At 41.8% G+C, this 19,585-nt stretch overlaps 3 protein-coding genes and 1 long non-coding RNA gene across 5 annotated transcripts in view; 3 read left to right on the top strand and 1 right to left on the bottom strand.

Annotated features, from left to right (window-relative positions):
• LOC134176898 (uncharacterized) overlaps positions 1-4,565 on the top strand; it is an 8,658-nt gene extending 4,093 nt beyond the window's left edge. The window contains exons 3-17 of the mRNA XM_062643576.1: positions 1-485; positions 551-599; positions 656-976; positions 1,465-1,800; positions 1,858-1,920; positions 1,993-2,022; positions 2,268-2,649; positions 2,717-2,788; positions 2,851-3,134; positions 3,212-3,379; positions 3,436-3,611; positions 3,685-3,804; positions 3,862-4,025; positions 4,089-4,129; positions 4,188-4,565. The exon at positions 1-485 is cut by the window's left edge and continues 2,649 nt beyond it. Of these exons, the coding sequence (XP_062499560.1) occupies positions 1-485; positions 551-599; positions 656-976; positions 1,465-1,800; positions 1,858-1,920; positions 1,993-2,022; positions 2,268-2,649; positions 2,717-2,788; positions 2,851-3,134; positions 3,212-3,379; positions 3,436-3,611; positions 3,685-3,804; positions 3,862-4,025; positions 4,089-4,129; positions 4,188-4,255 (2,759 nt within the window). The 3' untranslated portion in view covers positions 4,256-4,565. The remainder of the gene's footprint in view (positions 486-550; positions 600-655; positions 977-1,464; positions 1,801-1,857; positions 1,921-1,992; positions 2,023-2,267; positions 2,650-2,716; positions 2,789-2,850; positions 3,135-3,211; positions 3,380-3,435; positions 3,612-3,684; positions 3,805-3,861; positions 4,026-4,088; positions 4,130-4,187) is intronic.
• Positions 4,566-4,734: 169 nt separating this feature from the next.
• LOC134188095 (2-methoxy-6-polyprenyl-1,4-benzoquinol methylase, mitochondrial-like) lies at positions 4,735-7,095 on the bottom strand. 2 transcript variants are annotated; one of them, XM_062656288.1, is made up of 7 exons: positions 6,963-7,095; positions 6,744-6,893; positions 5,600-5,758; positions 5,423-5,529; positions 5,192-5,280; positions 5,014-5,125; positions 4,735-4,944 (listed from the first exon to the last, which is right to left on the bottom strand). In XM_062656288.1, the coding sequence occupies exons 1-7, from the start codon at positions 7,084-7,086 to the stop codon at positions 4,828-4,830; spliced, it is 858 nt and encodes a 285-aa protein (XP_062512272.1). In that variant the 5' UTR covers positions 7,087-7,095; the 3' UTR covers positions 4,735-4,827. The 2 variants fall into 2 exon arrangements, with proteins under 2 accessions (XP_062512272.1, XP_062512280.1); XM_062656296.1 differs by having other exon boundaries at positions 6,744-6,903; positions 6,963-7,034.
• Positions 7,096-14,717: 7,622 nt separating this feature from the next.
• LOC134179780 (uncharacterized) lies at positions 14,718-15,121 on the top strand. The gene is made up of 3 exons (XR_009969898.1): positions 14,718-14,773; positions 14,832-15,026; positions 15,088-15,121. It is a non-coding gene; the product is annotated as an uncharacterized LOC134179780 (long non-coding RNA).
• Positions 15,122-16,224: 1,103 nt separating this feature from the next.
• On the top strand, positions 16,225-18,096 carry LOC134198394 (uncharacterized). The gene is made up of 4 exons (XM_062667782.1): positions 16,225-16,322; positions 16,390-17,302; positions 17,357-17,587; positions 17,983-18,096. Exons 1-4 carry the CDS (start codon positions 16,225-16,227, stop codon positions 18,094-18,096), a joined length of 1,356 nt encoding a protein of 451 aa, XP_062523766.1.
• The last annotated feature ends 1,489 nt before the right edge of the window (positions 18,097-19,585 follow it).

The raw sequence follows: 19,585 nt of genomic DNA, 5'->3' as shown, positions 1-19,585 counted from the left end.
GTCCAGCAGTGTATCGTCACTTTGCTCGGTTGCATATGGACAGGAACAATGATCTTCTTATTTTTAATTACAATACAGACAAGAGTGGAAGAATTAAGATAGCCATCCAAAATTTGATTAATGATGCTAATGGTGTCATATCTGTTCAGCCATCAGAATTATTGCAGTATGTTATATGGGCAATTTCTGACATCAAGAGTCAGGGCATGGGAGGTCTTCAGTTTGTCTTAGAAGCATTGGTGACATGTAATGGAACTGAGCCTATGCATCAACATTTCTTCCCTGTCTTTCAGTCTGAGTGCACTGAGCATGCCCTGCAGTCATGTTGTGACCTTAACTGTGTTGACAAGATGAAGCAAAGACATGTTTCCAATGTCAGCAGAGTTCACTCTCGATGTGGAGTGAACCAATGCTTTAATCCTCTGTCGCCACCTGATAGTTTGGATCAGTGGGTCAGTTTATGGACAGAACCAAACAAACACAAAGTGATGCAGTTGTTGTCTTACGAGTCTATATTTGTTCGGTGCTAACAGTCTTCTTGTCTTTACAGGTGGTCAATGTACACATTGTGTCAGGAAGCTTTAAGACAAAATTGACTGGTATGTACTAAAATGTTAACAATCTTGTGTGCTGTCTTAAGTGATGTCTTATTCAGGTATTGTTGCTGGTGACATTCAAGTGCGTGAAGGAGACAATAGTGAAGTTGCCCACCATGAGAATGTGACAGTCGTGCCTGGAATTCCATATGGAACAGTGCAGCTGGTATGCCCTCTTCAACACTGTGGAGAAGACCAAGGATTAGTAAAGTACCACTGGTTCAGAAGTGGCAAACCGATTGCCGTCCAGAATAGCAATTGTCTGGAGATAAAGGGATTCAATGCGTATGATGATTCCGGCATCTACTGTTGCCAAGTTGTGTCAAGCAGAGACTATACCTACTCTCGGCCTGTTTACATTCAAGCAGTATCAGGCAGATGTATGTGTTGTAAGCGAATTAACTTTAACTGAGTTAAGATAGTTGTTTGTGCAATTGAACCTCAAGCAGACAAAGAGGAAGGAAATTTTACTCAACTAATTAGTTCAATAATCTTGCTTGACGAAGGAAACGTGATACTGTCATTTGTTTTCATAAAATTATTATTTGTTGTGAAAGCAGATGACTGTTGTGTTGTTGTCTTGAGCGCAAGTTTAACTACAAGCTCATTGTAACGAGGTTCTATGGTTCTGTTGGCATGTTGACCCTGCCTCATCAATAAAGTAGATAGTTTACTTTTCACTCATTTGTTATGAGCTCTCATTGAGTAGATTGGTTAAATAAATTAATTACTACTTTGTGGCACCTTCTAGGCAGTAAAATATTTGTGCCTAGTTTGGCATAAGAGGAATAATGGCCATCTAGTTGCCTGATATTTATTTTCACTAGACTTTAATTGTGATGTCATGGGATTATTGATTTTGTTGCAGTAAGTTTGAAAGAACCTCCCGCTGTAAGAATTTACGTTGCAGTGGGAAAATCAACTCACAGGGTCAAGGAAAAGAGTTCGGTTTCCCTTGGGCAAAAGATTCGTCTGCTTTGCACAGCAGAGCCCAGTGTGTCTGATATGAGACTACACTATCAGTGGTTTCAAAATAAGCTTGCCATCCCACATGCAGTTCATCAAACATTGGAAATTGAGAGTGTACAGGATTTTCATGATGGGATTTACTACTGCATTGTGTCTGATCAGCCTGTCGATCCACGAAATACAAGAAACTCTTGTGTTACTTCATCTCATGCAGAGGTTATCATTGCATCTCCAGGTGTGAAATTGAGTTGGAACTTTAGTTGTTTTGTTATTGAATTTGTGTTGTGTTTAGATTGGCGGGAGGACGAGTGTTGGTTTCAACATCAGGTTCATCACAGACAAAGACAGATCCAGGGTAAACGAAATGTGTTCTGTCTCTTGTGCATTAAACTGACAGGTTTTCTTGTTGTATTGTAACCAACCTCAGTTGCTACATACAAGGCATATGGTACCAAAGGTAATGTCGCACGTTGTACTTTAGAGTTTATTGTAATTACTGTTGTTGTCAATTGTCAGTTGTCAGTCGATGTACTGCTCCAGACTTTGTGTCTAAATAGCAGTTTATTTGTATAAGATTGCACTGCTGATGCGTCTTATTACTGTCCAAATATACTGAGTTTTTAATAATTATGAATTTAATTTCTTTTGAAATTCACATTAAACCATTGATGACACCATTGATGTAGTGTCATTTGTTTTTAGCAACAGACAAGGTAGCCTTACTGATTGGCAACAAGGAGTACACCAGAATGAAGGGAAACCTGCTGTTTCCTGAGAACGATGTTGTTGCAGTGGCCGATGCTCTTCGTCGTCTTAATTTCAAAGTCTTTGTGTTTGTTAACCTCAAATTTTTTGAAATGTGCCATGCCCTGCAAATGTTCTACGAGCTAGTATGTCAGGGAGTTTATGCTGTCTTTTACTTTGCCGGTCATGGATTCGAGTTCAATCGTGAAACATACCTCATGCCAGTTGATGCAGATTTGGGAAATGTCAAGACTTGTTTTCGAGAGACTGCAATTGAGTATTCACTGCAAGAGTGTGGAGCACGACTAGGGCTTTTGCTGCTTGACTGTTGCCGCGTATGGTAGGCGGATCTTAGGCCTGTGTTTTACACATAGTCAGTCTATTGACAGTTGCTTTTTTGTGTTAAGGACTCGCTGTGTGAGTGAGAAATGTGCTCTACCTACTGTGGGTGTTGGCAGTATTATAACTCAGTACAGCTGGTATAGTGACAGAGCTGGCGTAAAGTCTTTCGTTTTTCTATTAAACGATACGATGTGTGTAGTTGTTCTCTCAATGCTGCATATGAAGTATCCAGCAGTGGTACTAGTCATAGTGTCTATGCCGATCATCTCTGTAGAGTGCTTGAAGGGCTAGCGGTTGGAGGAACAATAACTGTTCCGGTTCCCGCTCACACTGATCCCTCCATTGACTTGGCTAGTGAACGAAAAGTGGCAACCGAGGCGACATCCAGAAGTACTGACAATGGTACATCTGATAGGCAACTATCTGAATCAGATGATGTTTTCAAGCTTTCTGTTCAGAACATGCTGGAGGATGTGGCTATTGGTATTCATACAGCAGTGCTTTGTGCTGTTTTTGTTAGATACTAGATGTAATCAAATTCTTGCATGTCTCTTTTGTAGCTGTGAGTAATGAACGGGTTTCCAAGAGACGTGGTGGCGCAGATACACCATGGCAGGTTCCTCAGCGAAAAGAACACATTATTGAATCTGATCTCTCACTGGCAGATGATGTGGATACACATGGTGACATTGCAAAACAAAATGACAAGTACCACAAAGCACTCAACAGTAAGGGATCGGTTTTATGATTTGGAGACGTTTGATGCTAAATGCAGTTTTCATAGGAAGTCGAACTGTACAGAGTATTGAGAAGGCAGTCAGCAGTCGTGGACTTTTTAAAGTTTATTTGGTCTATGAGATGTGGGTTGCAAACGTGTTACTGGTTGGAGTCAATGTCATTCCAGTCGATAAAGATCAAGATGAGAGCCAACTAAAAGTGAACATGCGCATTGAAAGCAACGTAAGTGTACTAATTTGAGAGCAGTGTATCTATGTGCCTTGTGAACTGTTGTTTCACATCTATTGGTCTCTAGTCAGCTTCATTGATCCATTCTGGTATCACTACTAGTCATGAGTTAAATGTAGTGAGGTCTATGCCCAACGTTGCAGACTGCTCCCATTACATGAAGGTCTACAACGTTCACCGTCTTCAGGTTTTATTCTTTCTCATCGGAATTGTTACCATCCAATATGTCACTTTCTGTATGTAGCATCATGAAACGTTAACTCTAGTTGTCGACATCAGCAGAGAGTCGGCAGATTCCAGTGATTCGTATGAGGATTCACTCGAGCTTATTGTTGGTGGCAAGTTATTTGATACATACCTACAGTACAGTCATGGTCAGAGAGCTCCCCTGTCGGCTCTTGTTTCAAGGTAACTATTTCTTCTTCTTGTCTCAAAAGCAACATTGCTGTGCTAATTACATGACTCTCACAGACTGAAACGTGGCATTTGGAGTCGTCCATTGCTACAAAGAGGTATTATTGTACCGTATGTGATATGCTGTGTCTTTCTAAGACATTGATTCATTTCCAGAGAGATCGTTTTCGCTCCCTATGGTATTGGCTCCCACTTCAGGTCAGTTGTCAGCAAGCAGCAGATAGCACAAATAGCGAGAAACAACACATAGGAAGCATGTCAACAACTGGATGCACCTCGAGTGATTCGATTGCACCCAGCTGTGCACAATGGGATACATCATATTACCAGTACAGTAGTATTGACAAGTGTAAGTAATGAAATCATTGCTCAAGTCTGTGACTTTGATTCATGACACAGCAGTGCTGTTAACTATCACAAGCCCCATGGGCCCGCTGGTCATTATTCGTGTACATGAACTTTTGTTCCATAGTTTCTGTGTAGTCAGCTATTCATATTATGAATATTTTCCAATTGTGATCAAAATTTTCTTGCACCACACATAAGCACAACTGCATTGAGGTCCAGTACCCACTCGTGTGGTGTGTGTGCATGCGTGTGTGTGTGTGTGTGTGTGTGTGTGTGTGTGCATGCGTGTGTGTGTGTGTGTTGTGAGTGTGTGCATGCGTGTGTGTGTTGTGCTCACAGTCTGTAAACTGTTAATGTTCAATATACTGTTACATGTTATATTGTATCTCTCATTATCAGTTTACACGTATTACTTTGGTGCATCACTCATAACTCTTTAGTAGTGTAGTCAAGCAAGTGGTGCTTGTAGCTTGAAACCTGAGTGAATGGCTACTATTCCTGATGAGAAATTTTCGTATCTGATGCAGCTAAATCCAGCGTTTCTTATCATATCAGCAAACTCCTCCTGCATGAACCACATAGCCAAGTCACTAAGCTGAGAAAAATTGCATTGGCTCATTTTGAATTATAGTACCTGAGCTGGGAACATCCGTATACTTTCTACCAGATATTCATATGACTGTCTGTCACGAGCAAATATCTCTCCAAATATGGGAATTACTTCAAACGAATACACGTCATATAGTCTATGAATAGACGTGTGATGATCGTCTCTACACCAGATGTGAACACACCCTGTAGTACTGACATACCTTTCGAGCATTGCGTTCGTCATGTGACTGAACTCGAGACACATAAAACGTCCACCATCCGTTAGGACTCGGAAGGCTTCCTGCAGTGCCTGAAGTTACATAAGCGCAACGATTAGCAATCAATCACTGCAGCATCAGTGGACACTGCACAGTAACACGAATGAAGTGAGACTTGATAACAATTTGTTTGAACAATGACGTTCAGTCCCAAGAATTGAGGCATTACTTCACCTTGTCAAGATGTGTGACGTTTCGTATTCCAAATGCGATTGTATATGCATCAACACTGTTATCACACACTGGTAACTTCTCAGCATCTCCACATATCCAAGAAATGCCTAATAATAAGATGCTAAGAATTAAGTGTGCCATTCCATGTATCAGAATGTGTAGGAAACTATTTCTTACCTGAACTGTAGCCTCTGTCGATTGAAATTCTGGCACCTTCTGCTAGCATTTCGTGGTTGATATCGCACACAGTGATTCTCGGTTTTACAGAGTCAGACCTGCTCCGGTTCTTTTCCTGCTCCAGCTTCTGGTATTGCAAAATTCGAAATGCAATGTCACCTATATATAATGTGCCTTCCAATGTGTGCATTGCAGCATCTCGACACTGTCACACGTGCGCGTGCATGCACACACACACACACACACACACACACACACACACACACACACACACACACACACACACACACACACACACACACACACACATCAGTGGCATATCCAAGCATGGGCCCACCTGGGTAAAATTTATGGGCGTGACCCTCGGTGGCCCAAACACTTCCTTCTCTATTAGGTATTTCTTGTTTGGCAATATTATACTGTATAGTGGCAAATTATAACCAAACTAGAGTACATGGTTTGTGTGTCAAGTGGGTAGGTGCAACTTATGTCACAGTTCATACTGTCTGGAGTAGACTAGTGTCATACAGGCTCAAGAGTCCAGCCGGTCACCCCCCTCCCCCCGCCGCACGGCAGAGAAAGGAGCCGAAGTGTCGGGACTCCAGGACTATGAGTGAAAGCATTGCAGTATCTAGGATAAGGGTTAACGTTATTATCCTGGTCCGTGTCTCTAGCAAGCCATGAGCAAAACCATCATCGCAAGGTCACACTTAATTAACTTAAGAGGTGAGAATTCTTTGTTGGTGACTTCCATCTTTCAGAGACTTTCACTGATAGTCTTAACAGAATGCATTTACATGCTGCCATGCTGCTGCTACACTAAATTTTTTACTCTTTGATCTATCATTTGATTCCTGGGTACAAATTCATTAGTAATTAATGCAAAAATTAATTGATTAATTAATTAATTATATGCGGAGAAGATTGACAATCCGGGGAATGACGAGGGCGGAGAGAGACTGGGTCGAGTCTGCACACACACACACACACACACACACACACACACACACACACACACACACACACACACACACACACACACACACACACACACACACACACACACACACACACACACACACACACACACACACACACACACACACACACACACACACACACACACACACACACACACACACACCTGTTCCACCAGCAACATCAAGGAACGTTGCGTCAGACGTCGGAGCCAAACGTCGGACAAATTCATCTTTCCAGAGACGATGAACGCCGGCGCTCATCACGTCGTTCATCAGATTGTAGTTTCTTGCAACACTACTGAATACCTGATGAACTGAAAACAACTAGGTAGAGGACCAATTGGTTTATCGTTCGAGGACCAACATCCAAGGCGCTCGTTCACCTCGACTTTCCTTCTCTTCTTCGTCTACTTGCTCATACCCAAAGTGTGTAGTTCCATAACGAACTCGTTTCCTCGGATTTACGCGCAAACGGCGTCCAAACGTTCGCGTCACGTTACGCAGCATGATGAGAAGATGAGGCTGCTATCCCGGATAAACTCATGTTCCAGGCGGTCTTTTAGAACTGAAAGTGTGTAGGTGCGAAAGATGCAAATTTAAAGTTTCAACCGTGTGGATAGTCTAAGAAACGAATTTCAACGTAAACTGGAAACAGATCTGATGTATGTGGCTTGTACACATGTCTGTCAGTTTGTTGCAATTGTTTGAGCTGTTCCATGCAGTAAACATGTTAGGTTGCCTGTGCGGTACAGTTCAGAGAATATGTGTGCTGTTGGATGTTAGCTGGCAGAGCTGGCCCTTTTTGGGTTGGCTCTTTTCAGTCAATTAATTAACTAGATGCAACTGCAAGCTAAGTGCACCCATTCAGTACTTTACAGTCAGCTAGATCAACCTGGCATGCTATATTCTAATCTATGTGTAGTGTAAGGGATTATTAAATGTCCATGGTTTATACAGGGAACAGGGTCACAGTAGGTCTACTTATTGCAATTGCATGTCATATCGACCATACCAAGTCTAACATTGAGTCTAAACTGCATTTACTGTCACCTACTGGAACGTGAGCAGCACGTTAGTAGTTACGGCTTTTTTATCTAACATTGTAGATACAGTTAGTAATACTATACAAATAGTAGTCGTAGAGGTCAAAGTGGATGTCGGACGTACTTTAGCTAAGTGCAAAACACGTTTCAATTGTATATTATTTGACTTTGTATGATGAAGGATTTGGTCTATATGATGGTTTGCATATTGTAGTTATAAAGCTACATCTCTGGGGTACACTGCAGAGTTTTATGGATCAGTGGTATGTCATGCAATCATCATTATCATTACCTTATGGCTTATATCAACATAGAAATGAGTAATGAAGATTTTATCTCAGAGAAGCTTCCTTTTTAGTGCTTTAATTAATTTTTAAATCAGAATGCATTATAATATATTTTACTTTAATTTTATGCTAAGCTGCTAGCTGTCACATTTACTGAAGAAACTGTATCCAAGTATGAAAATGAGAAAGTAACAGTTGATAAAGGGAACATGTATATTGAAGGAATTCTAGTAGTAGACAGTGTTTATACATATCTAATGAGATGAAGATGGAGGGAACTGGCCTCTCAATGCTTGACTACGGTGCAAATTCAAATTAGATCTGGGTGTAGGCACAATAGGTTATATTTAGTGTTGCATAGCCAGATCGCTTTCCTCTCGCTCTCTGTTTGGCAAGGAGACGGTAGGCGAGAGGAGAGTGATCTGGCTATTTGAGACGAGGTCACATTTGGGTAATTCAGCACACTTTTATTTTGTTGGGTGATCTCTGTCATAATACTTCTACTGCAATCGTTCACATTGGTTCAGCTGATATGACAATAGTTTACCTACAGTGAATTGACAATTGTTGTGCCTTGTTGTGCCTTGTGCTATACTGTACATACTAATTTATTTGCAGGTGTACCTGTTGTTAACCCGAGGGGCGCACACGTGCTAGGGTTACAGTAGTATGTCTGTGGACCAAGGGGCAGATGGATGGACAATTATTATTATTGTTGGTGTTAATTAGCGTGCCAGTTGATCTGATCACGTCGATGTGATCATATTTCAGCATCCCACTGCACTGTACACCTGTCAGTCTAGTTGCATTTGCCAGATTGGGTGTGACCTGTAGTGTCTGCATGGGCGGTGCTTCTTCATGCTCATTTAAGCTTGCACATGCTTGCTTGTAATTAAGTGCCAGTATGTGTGCAGCAGCTGTTGTTAGGGCCAAAACATTGTCTGTTAACATAAGCTAGCAGCCAAGGGTTTAGCACTTTATTGCTTCTTCATTCATGTTAGGACTAATGTAGAACTGTGGAAATCGCTTTGGCATGAGTTGACAGTATACTCTGCTTCCGACTTCGTGTAGAGAACACTATAGTAAGAATAATCGTCTTTGACTTTGTTGGAGAAGTAAGTTTTTGGTGAAGCTTTGAGATCTAGAATAATGCCTCTGGACTAACAGTGGTGACATTGAAAGTGTTAATTGTTGTGGCAAAATCAGGAAATTTGACTATTAACATTGATGCATGTAAAGTTTTGAACTCTATAGATGCTGTTACTGGTACTAAGAAGTGTCTTGTGTCCAGGTTTGAATATTCAGTGATCATATGTGTTTGTGGGAATTAGCATGTTGCTCAATCAATTAACACTGCTCCAACACAGTGGTTATCTGTTGATGACGATCTGTCCTTGCCCAATGGTTATCATTTACTATCGATTGTGCAATAAGCTTTGCTTGTGTGGTTTTCTGCTTGTTTGACCTCTTTCCCAGCAGACAGTCATCTCAGTTGAGTTAACAATTGGGTGGCCAAATTCTGTTCTTTTTATGGATAGAAGTTTTGGGAGCACATGGCCTTTCCAAATGACTTGCAGATATGCTTACTATTAGCTCGTTTGATACTGTTTCTTTACAGTCATCCACTTGTGCTAGCACAGTCTAGAACAGGACAGGTATCACACTGCTTTCTAAACAAACTTCAATACTCATTATGTGATTTGTCAATACTAATTTGAACAAAGTCTCAACTTTTGATTTGGTGTCTATGCTACTGTGTCCAGACAATTTAAACTGGGTGAGTATTTTATGTTGTTTATTAGGTTGCTTTTCCAAAATGCGAATCGTGGCAACTTGTACAAAGTGATGGAAAGCACTTCTACTGTGTCAATGCCAGCTCTGTCGTTGGTTTGTGGGACTTTGACAAGTATGTGCTAATGGAGCACATTTGAGATTTGTGATTTGTAGGGTTTACTTCTGAGTTTTCGCAACTACAATTTGTTACACAAGCTTTGCGAGAACAAGTAATTGACTACTGAGACATTTGTAACTTCAAATTGGTGCAACCCATCTGTCATCAGTTGCCATTTATTTGTAGCTATCTTCAGTCACACAGAGGTTGGCAAGTTTGGAGAAGACTGTCGACGGGTGATGACAATGAACTGTGTGTGTGTGTGTGTGCAAGATTTTATGTAGTGATACTTGTTTTAAAGGAGGTTTCTTCAAGTGTGTCAAGTTGGACAATGGACCTCTTGGTCTCTTTGTTCTAAGGTCGGTGTTAATTCTATTAACACAACTCAGTCTTTGATCAGGATGTGTTAATTGTTAGACTTGTGGTGCTGGATTTCAATTCAGAAATCGAACTGTATCTTTTAATTCGAACCTATGTCCTTCTGCTACTGAGAGCAGAAGATGTAACTTGGGACGTTGCATAGACTGCAGTCAAGGCTGTACAACTTATGTGAGATGGGGTAATCAACATTGTTCAAGTGGTCGCGAACGGTTATTATCTGGATTGGCATCAGGGTATATCTACATTGTTTGCTTTCTACTTAACAGTGTGTATTCATGATGTGTTTCTAGGTCAGGTGATTCGAATGATGGTGGTGGATACAACAGCATTTGCTTGGATTTAGACACCAATTTTCAGGCTGATCATGACGATAAGGATCAGAATGGTGGGAGACTTTATGCTTCAGAATACGAAACTTCTGGTGGTGGAGTAAGAGAACTTAAGGGAGTAGACAGACCAATACCCTGTGCATTGTGCAAAGTTCAGTCAACTGACGTGATTGTTGTACCAGGTTCAATTGCATTCTGAAGTTTGATTCTTAAGAGCTGAGTGGATTGTATGTTGAAATTACAGGAAGTAACAAATGCCCTTCCTCGTGGGTTACAGAGTATAGGGGATATCTCATGTCTAATGCCGACGGCCACAAGAAGGGAGAGTATGTGTGTGTGGACCATGAAGCCAGGCGAAGCATGTTGGGTGGTCAGAATAGAAATCAGCTGAGGTAATGTAGAAGAGATTTGTAGGGATTTCTGAGGTTATGTACATGTGCAAGTGTGCACATCTGGACGTCTGCATCTAGTTGTGTGTGTGTGTGTGTGTGTGTGTGTGTGTGTGTGTGTGTGTGTGTGTGCGCGCACGCACGTGTGTGTGTGTGTGTGTGTGTGCACGTGTGTGTGTGTGTGTGTGTTTGTGTGTGTGTGTGTGTGTGTGTGTGTGTGTGTGTGTGTGTGTGTGTGTGTGTGTGTGTGTGTGAGGATGATCGTTTGGCTGTGATAGTGAGCTTGTGTTGTAGGTGTAAATCAGTATGTGGCACAATGCTTGCTTAGTGGCATCCTGCTGCATGCATTAATTTGGTGTGCTTTTCATGTTTCAGCTATTCCAGGTTTTTGTATCATAGGTGGTATCCAGTTGAAGGAAGATGTGGAAATCTGCCTTGTCCTCCGTTTTCTGAAAATCGAGAGTTGGCTTGTGTTGTTTGCTCTCTACCTAACAACATGACAGGATCATCCTACATTCACTGGGGACGTAGTGACTGTCCTTCTAGTTCAAAACAGATCTATACTGGATACTCAGTTGGTGCTGCTATATCGACAACAGGCGGTGGTGCAAACCCTCTTTGTGTTGTCCAGTCTCCAGTGTACGGGCAGCACAGCGGTATTCAAAACACTGGCTCGTCAGTCGTCGGTGCTATCTACGGTACAAGTGGTTATGGCATTCGACAGCTTGCCAAGTTACACGGGCAGACAATACCTTGCACTCTGTGTTTAGCAGTCAATAGGTCAATTGCATTTTATTATCCCGGCCAGTCTAATTGTCCTTCAAGATTTGAGCTGGCATACAGTGGGTACATGTTTGCTGCTTTATATTCTCAGCAGAAAAGTAACTGGTTGTGCATCAGCCAGCAGGCAAAGGGAATAAGTGGAAAGAGCAACTTTAAGCAAGCTGTTTGGTATCCTACTGAAATTCACTGCTCTGGAATGACATGTGGCAGTAGTGAAGGCAGCTACATTGGCAACCGTGAGCTGACATGTGCTGTGTGTGTTAGTGACTCGGCACGTATTAGCTCTATGTATGTTGACTGGGGTCGTAAGAGTTGCACTGAATCTGTTGAAACAGTGTACAGTGGGTTTGTTGCTGGTAGTGATGATAGTGCATCAGGAAATGGAGCTAACTTGAATTGCATGCCTGTACAAGCAAACTATGCTGATCATGATGATGGAGACCAAAATGGTGCTCAGTTGTCTGGTTTTGAGTATGAGTATGGCTCACTGACTAATTATGAAGTAAGACACATTTGCAATTGTTAGTGCTATTCTATTTTAGTCTTAGCTGAACAATGAACAGTGATGTGATCGTTGTGTGTGTGTGTGTGTGTGTGTGTGTGTGTGTGTGTGTGTGTGTGTGTGTGTGTGTGTGTGGTATAACTGTGTAAATGTTTCCGAAACATTTGTATTATATAAAGGGAACTGGTGAATACAATGTGTGGATTTGAACTTCATGTGTAACAGGTGTTTTTGCAGCATCTAACATGAATCTTGTAAAACAACTAAAGATGATAGATAAATAGAATGGTTGACACAGCTGACATGCTTTCGAAGCAAATCCATACTTACATCTTTTAAAACAAATAGGTGTAATGTTTTTTAACACCCAGCGATAACTCACAAGGTTACCACATACAATCAGAACAGCCAACTGGTGTCTTGACGTCATAGAGATCTGTAGCTGTTTCGGTTTTCAATTGTTAGCAGAATTTACCAGGTGGAGGGTGTTTGCATGGAGAATTTTATTTAATTAAGAAGTAACAACATTTGAAGATTGATGTTTGATGTGACAGGTGCCTTGTGCTGTGTGTGAGACCAGTCGACCTGCCACATTCACTCGAATAGGAAGAAATACTTGTCCACCAGGATTTGAAGTGCAGCAAAGAGGGTATTTGTATTCCAACATTTACAACAAAAAGAAAGGAGAGTTTGTTTGCATCAATATTGACCGAGAGACTTATGGTAGCAGGTCCAGCAGCAATGACAATGCTGGGAGACTATACAGAGTGGAAACTCAATGTGGCTCATTGCCATGCCCTCCATTTACTGAGGATCGTGAGATAGTGTGCACAGTCTGTTCTGCTCTTGATATCTCAGAAACTTGCCCCTATTACCGTTATGGTAAGTTTTGCTTACAGGCATGTCCGAAATATTGTTATTCTGCCGAGAACAGAACCTGTCATCAGTGTCATGACCAATGCTTGGATGGCTGTACTGGCTCTAGCAATCGAGATTGCATTGGTCAGTGCAGGATGTTTACATACCGGGCAGCTGATTGGCAGACAGGGAAATACGCATGTGTTGAAGTGTGTCCCAATAATACTTATCCATTAGAAGATAAAGAGTGTCTTCCTGAACCAGGCTAGTTAGGATCATGATGTTGAAAGTTGATTCCATCCATGATTACTGTCTTTTATTTGTTTGCAGTGTCTGTTGATTGTGGACAGCCTGGGGAAACTGAATCTTGTTGGGATGTCTGTGGTGTCTGTGGTGGAGATAACTCTACATGCAGACCTAAGTCTGTTTACTACCACTGGGGAAGTGACTTTTGTCCAAAGGGGTCACGACTGCTGTATATTGGTTTTACTTCAAGGTAATATGTTCTGCAATAACTAAATGGTTTTGCACTAGAGCAGTATTTTTCTTTTTAAGTTCACTTTCTTCACACACTGGCAGTGGCTATAATCTCCTCTGTATGCCCAAGTCTCCTAATCTTACTAGTACATTTCTCTATAATCATCATGACAATGGAGATGGTGGTGGTTTGCTTTATGGTGTTCAGTTTGTGACCAGCAGTTCTGGTGTGAGTGTTCTACAACATTTGAATGGATATGTAGTTCCCTGTGCTGCATGTGAGGGAGAGAACAGTGGAATATTAATGATACCAGGTTTGTGTCTTATAACCAAATTCAGTTGATTAGAGTACGTAGTATGATGTGCTTATTTTATTTCTCTTACGTGACAGGCACTGACATTTGTCCTCAGAATTGGATACTTCAGTACAGTGGATTTGTGATGTCTACTTATTATTCTTCTCAGTACAGAGGGGAATTCGTTTGTGTTGATAGGCATGCTAAGACTTCGGCTGGTTTGTCAGGCTCACATGGCAATCTTTACACAACAGAAATTGAGTGTGGAAATTTACCTTGCCCTAGACCATTTGTGCAGGATAGGGAGGTTACGTGTGCTATGTGCTCTGCTTATAATCAGTCGGGGACTGTCTACACCCACTGGGGAAGAGACAGTTGTGGTGATAACCAAAATATCCAGACTTTATATCATGGCATTGCTGCTGGCTCAAATAATGGACATTCTGGCAGTGGTGCCAATGCTTTGTGTTTAACCGAAAATGTGCACTACACTTATTACTCTGATTCTAATCAAGATGGTGCTTTGTTGTATGGCATACAGTATCAATCTGGACTTGGCCTGCAGAATCACAATGATGTCAATCAACACCTAGCTGCATGCAGTGTATGTTTTGTGCCTGAAAGACAATCTCATGTGATAATTCCAGGAACCACCTTTTGTCCCAGTAGATGGAAGCCTTTGTATTTTGGCTATATGTATGCTAGTTATTACTCTCACAACAAAGCAAATTGGGTATGTGTGGATGAGCATCCGGTGTCACTTGCTTTTCCAAAAGCTGGCCAGTCTAGCTGGTATCCAACGCAAATACAATGTGGCAGTATTTCGTGTTCGAACACACGTGGGAGTTATGTACAGAACAGAGAAGTTGCTTGCATTGTGTGCCAACCTGACACAACAAGAAGGAGTGTAGTCTACACCAGATGGGGTCGAAGTGACTGTCCTGCCCACAGTAGAATGGTACTAGATTGCTTTTCGTTTACACACAGTTGACTAACAGACTGCTACTGATTTGTAGATCTACAGTGGATTTGCTTCAGGTTCATATTATTCTCACAGTGGCAGTGGCGCTAATGTTTTGTGCATGAATGCCTCTATTACATATGGTGATCATCTTGATGGTAATCAAGAGGGAGCTAGACTTTACGGTATTGAATATTCAACAAGTGGGTATGGACTCAGAGGCCACTTTCAAAGTCTGGACAATTACGAAGTGCTTGATGTGAGTTGGTACACAAAGAGCTGTCTTTCAGATTTTCTTTTTGTTTGTACAGGTACCATGTGTTGTTTGTGAGCGACTAACGGCAGAAGCAGGCTTTACTCAATTTGGCAGTTCCAGCTGTCCCTTAGATTACAGTCCTGATTACGTGGGATACACATTTTCACCACACTATGGCAGTTCATATAAAAAGGGGGAGTTTATATGTGTTGACAAGGGGGCACAAGGATATGCTAACGGTCTGAGCAATAGTGACAATGATCAAGGAGAAATATTTCCTGTAGAAATGAGCTGCGGGTCTCAACCATGCCCACCATACAAGAGTAATCGCGAGGTTGTCTGTGTCCACTGCAGTCGCACAAAAGTTTGCTGTCCTTTGTGGTGGAGAGATGAGTGTGTTTCAGAGTGTCCTGTGAACTCATTTGTTGATGGTCGGTCATGCAAACCATGTCATGAGCAATGTGATCCACAACACTCTTGTGTGGGCCAGAGCTCAATGGATTGCCTGGTTTGTGCTAACTTCAAAATGGATGAGAGTTGTGTTAGAGAGTGTCCGACTGGATTCATCTCTGATGAAAACAGAACATGCATACGAATGTCAGGTAAATGTAGTGAATATTGATGTTTAACGATTTTATTATTTCCACTATATTACTTTCATAGAATGCACTGATGGTTATGACAGTTGTGGAGTATGTGGTGGGAATGGTAGTACATGTAATGTCAATGCTGTATACATCAGATGGGGCAAGACTATCTGCCCAAATCGATCTCGTTTATTGTACAATGGCACTGCTGCTAGGTATGGCAATTGCATAGTATTATATTACATCATCTTAGTGAGCATCATTTGTTTTACATAGCTCTCAGAATGAGCAGAGTGGTAGTGGTTACAATAGGGTATGTTTGCCAGACAAGCCTGTGTTTGCATTTGGTCATAATGATGGTAGTAACGATGGAGCTTTGATATTTGGAGCTGCTTACAACACCAGCGACTCTGGTATTTCAGAGTTTACTAATTTACATGGATATGTGGTGCCCTGTGCTGTCTGCGAGAGTTTATTGGCTGGCGTTCTTATGATACCTGGTAAGGAGTTCAACGTGTGTAGTATTTGTGTAAATGGTTAAATATTTTTTGTTAGCTGCCACAAATTGTTCCAGCGGCTTTACTGTGGAATATCAGGGTTACATCATGGCTAATCATTACTACAGACAGTATCGTGGTGAACATGTTTGTGTTGATGCAAATGCTGAGTCTGGAGATCGTTCAATTAGTAAAGGCGAAGCACAGTAAGTGGTAGATTTGCTCAACTTTTGTTTTTGTTGTTGTTGCATGTTGTTTTAATTGTTATTGCAGGTTTCATTTTACTGAGTTTCAATGTGGTGCCTTGCCATGCAGTAAGTTCCCATCAAATCGAGAAGTTCCATGTGTTGTCTGTTCGAGAGAGAGAGTTGGTGGCACTACATATGTGCACTGGGGTAAAAAGAGTTGCCCTAGTCCATCGCAGCTTGTGTATTCTGGCCACGCTGCTGGAGCAAAGAGCTCTGAACAGGGTGGTGGTGCAAATCCTTTGTGCCTTGATGGTAGTCCATCGTATGATCTGCAGTATAGTGATGATGATCAAGATGGTGCAAGGCTTTATGGAGTTAAATATGGAACTAGTGGTTATGGATTAGGTGGCAGCTTTTCTTCTGTCTCTTCTTACACCATACCTTGTGCAGTCTGCTTTACATCATCCGTGTATTCTATAACCATGGTTTCAGGGAGAGGTGACTGCCCAAGAGATTGGAAGATAGAGTACAGCGGTTATCTCTTTGCTGCACACTATAGTCATTATAAGTCAAATTGGGTGTGTATTGATGGGAAGCCTGATACCTTAAGTTATCACTCTGGTTCAGGTGGTTGGTGGTATCCTACTGAAATTGAATGTGGTAGCATTTCTTGTGACAATGTGGAGGGTCGATACAGTCAGAATAAAGAAGTGAGTTGTGCTGTTTGTTCAGCAGATTCTGAGAGGAATAGTGTTGTCTACACAAGATGGGGACGTTCTGACTGTCCTGCAGGCTCTCGGGTTGCCTATGCGGGTCAGGCGGTTGGTTCTCATTATAACAGTCAAACTGGCAGTGGTGCCAATGTCCTCTGCTTGCATACTCGTGCTCTCTTTGGTCTATATGATGTCTCTAATCATGACGGTGCCAGGCTGTATGGCTATGAATATGAACCTGGGGGCTTACGAGATCAGGCACTCACGAGCCTTGGAAACCATGAGGTATTGTGGATTGATTTAAATAAATTTTGTGATTTCTAAACAGAGCGTATTTAGGTTTCATGTGCTGTGTGTGAGACTATGGGAGCTCGAAGCAGTTTTACCATTTTTGGTAGCTACATTTGTCCAACTGGCTATCACAGTGATTACACTGGCTACATGTTTGCACATTATTATGGCGGGAGTAGCCAGCACAAAGGAGAATTTATTTGTATTGATCAAGATCCTCAGTCTTATGGACAAAGAGGCAGCTCAGGAGATGACCAGGCACTGCTATATGCAGTGGAGGTGCAAAGTTGCAGCTTGCTTTCATGCCCTCCATATGTCATCAACAGAGAACTTGCCTGTGCACAGTGCAGTAAGCCTGCAATTGCATCTAAAATACCTAGAGATTGCGCTGTATCACAGTGGTCAGCTTGGTCTGTTTGTGATAAGCCTTGCAATATTGGCCAACACCTGAGACAGAGATCAGTTATGCATTTGTCTGAAAATGGTGGACGTGCCTGTCCACCTCTCAATGAGACTACGACATGCAACGTACAGGCATGTTCTGATTCAATAATCTCTAACAGCACGTACATCCACTGGGGCCGCAGTGATTGCCCACACCCATCAACTGTTTTGTACACTGGTGTTGTGACTTCGTGAGTTTTAATAGTTAATTTACTAAACGTGTTTGACAGCTGACACTTCTGTTTCTAGATCACATTATTCACATCAAGGAGGAGGCTATAACTATGTCTGCTTGGCAGCTGAACCCAAGAGATATAATGAGGATCCCTATCACAGTGATTTGAGCCAAGGAGGAGGGCTCTTGTACGGTGTGGAGTATGAGTTTTCATATCTTAAGAACTTTAGTTCCTTTAGTAGCAGACCTATGGTTTGTTCACGATGTGGTGTTCAAAGAGGTCCAGTAATTACCATGTATGGTATGTCTGCTGTGTAATGGTGTAATTCTTTTGTTATGGCACTGTGACACTGCGTTCTGTTAGGTACAACAAACTGTCCATCTGGTTTCAATGCTGAATATGTAGGGTACATCATGGCTGCTAACTATGGGAGTAGTTATTATAAGAGTGAGTACATATGTGTGGATTCCAATCCAACTACTGTTTATCGCTCTGGCTCTAATGATGGGCGAATATATCCTGCAGAGTATGTGTGTGGTGGTCTTTCTTGTCCACCGTTTGTGGCTCATCGTGAGGCAGCGTGTGCTGTGTGTTCCAGTAATACTAAAACAGGAATTTCCTATGTTCATTGGGGAAGAAAGGCTTGTAGCTCTAAGAGGGCTTTTCTGTTGTATGAAGGTGTTGCAGTTGCAGCATTGTATTCAGTTAAAGGAAGTGGTTCCAACTCGATTTGTGTCATATCAGGCAGTAACCAAACATACCTTGACCACAGCGATAGCCAACAAGGTGGAGCTCAGCTCCATGCTGTAAGGTTGGTAACTAGTGGTTATGGGTTACAAACAATGCGAGGAGCTCACCAGAATATTTTACCTTGCTCATATTGTTTTCTTGAGAGTCAATATTCAGTTATCATGATTCCTGCCAGGACTGAGTGTCCTTTAGGATGGGAAGTTGAATATCAAGGTCACTTGTTTTCTGCCTATTACTCCCATCAGAAGAATGACTGGCGCTGCATTGACAATGAGCCTGACAGCATTCGTTCTTATAGTAGCAGCCAAGCTGACCTTTACCCTGTGGAAATTGAATGTGGGAGCATCTCTTGTGGAAGCAACTCTCCTTATTATGTTCAAAATCGTGAGATTGCATGTATTGTTTGCTCGACACCAAAGAAGCAGAACTCATCATCATTCACACGTTGGGGCAGGAGCAGCTGTCCTGCAGGTTCAAAGATTGTGTATAACGGATTTGTTGCAGGAAGTATCAGCACACAGACTGGCAGTGGCACTTCATTGCTATGCATGCCACAAGAGGTAGCTGTTTTTTTTATGTTGCTCATGCTATGGTTGTCCAATAGGTTTCATTGGCATGTTTCATGTTAGCCTCAGTATAATGATTACAATGGAGTGAATCAAGATGGTGGACGGCTGTATGGGTTTGAGTATGAAACAAGTGGTTATGGGTTGACAAGTCCAGAATATCAAGCAGTACACAATTATGAGGTTTCTGATTCCGTTTGAAAACAACATTTTGCAAGGATAGGTATGTGAAGCATACTGTTTAGGTGCCATGTGCAGTGTGTGACTTGGAGCGAGATTCAGCAGTATTTGCTCATTTTGGTGAACATGAGTGTCCCTATGGATATTCCGCTGAATATGTT

Source organism: Corticium candelabrum, chromosome 1 (genome assembly GCF_963422355.1).
Source record: "Corticium candelabrum chromosome 1, ooCorCand1.1, whole genome shotgun sequence".
Taxonomy (NCBI): Eukaryota; Metazoa; Porifera; class Homoscleromorpha; order Homosclerophorida; family Plakinidae; genus Corticium; species Corticium candelabrum.
The sequence above is the reverse complement of the archived record's forward strand: the minus strand, read 5'-3'. Positions and strand labels throughout refer to the sequence as shown.

Coding starts and splice junctions, on each gene's coding strand:
- LOC134188095 (XM_062656288.1), bottom strand. CDS start 7,086: ATGCTGCGTAACGTGACGCGAACGTTTGGACGCCGTTTGCGCGTAAAT. Junction 5,759..6,743: donor TGATGTTGCTGGTGGAACAG/GTGTGTGTGTGT, acceptor CATTATATATAG/GTGACATTGCATTTCGAATT. Junction 5,530..5,599: donor CGACAGAGGCTACAGTTCAG/GTAAGAAATAGT, acceptor TCTTATTATTAG/GCATTTCTTGGATATGTGGA.
- LOC134198394 (XM_062667782.1), top strand. CDS start 16,225: ATGGCTAATCATTACTACAGACAGTATCGTGGTGAACATGTTTGTGTT. Junction 16,323..16,389: donor ATTAGTAAAGGCGAAGCACA/GTAAGTGGTAGA, acceptor TTGTTATTGCAG/GTTTCATTTTACTGAGTTTC. Junction 17,588..17,982: donor CACTGCTATATGCAGTGGAG/GTGCAAAGTTGC, acceptor CGTGTTTGACAG/CTGACACTTCTGTTTCTAGA.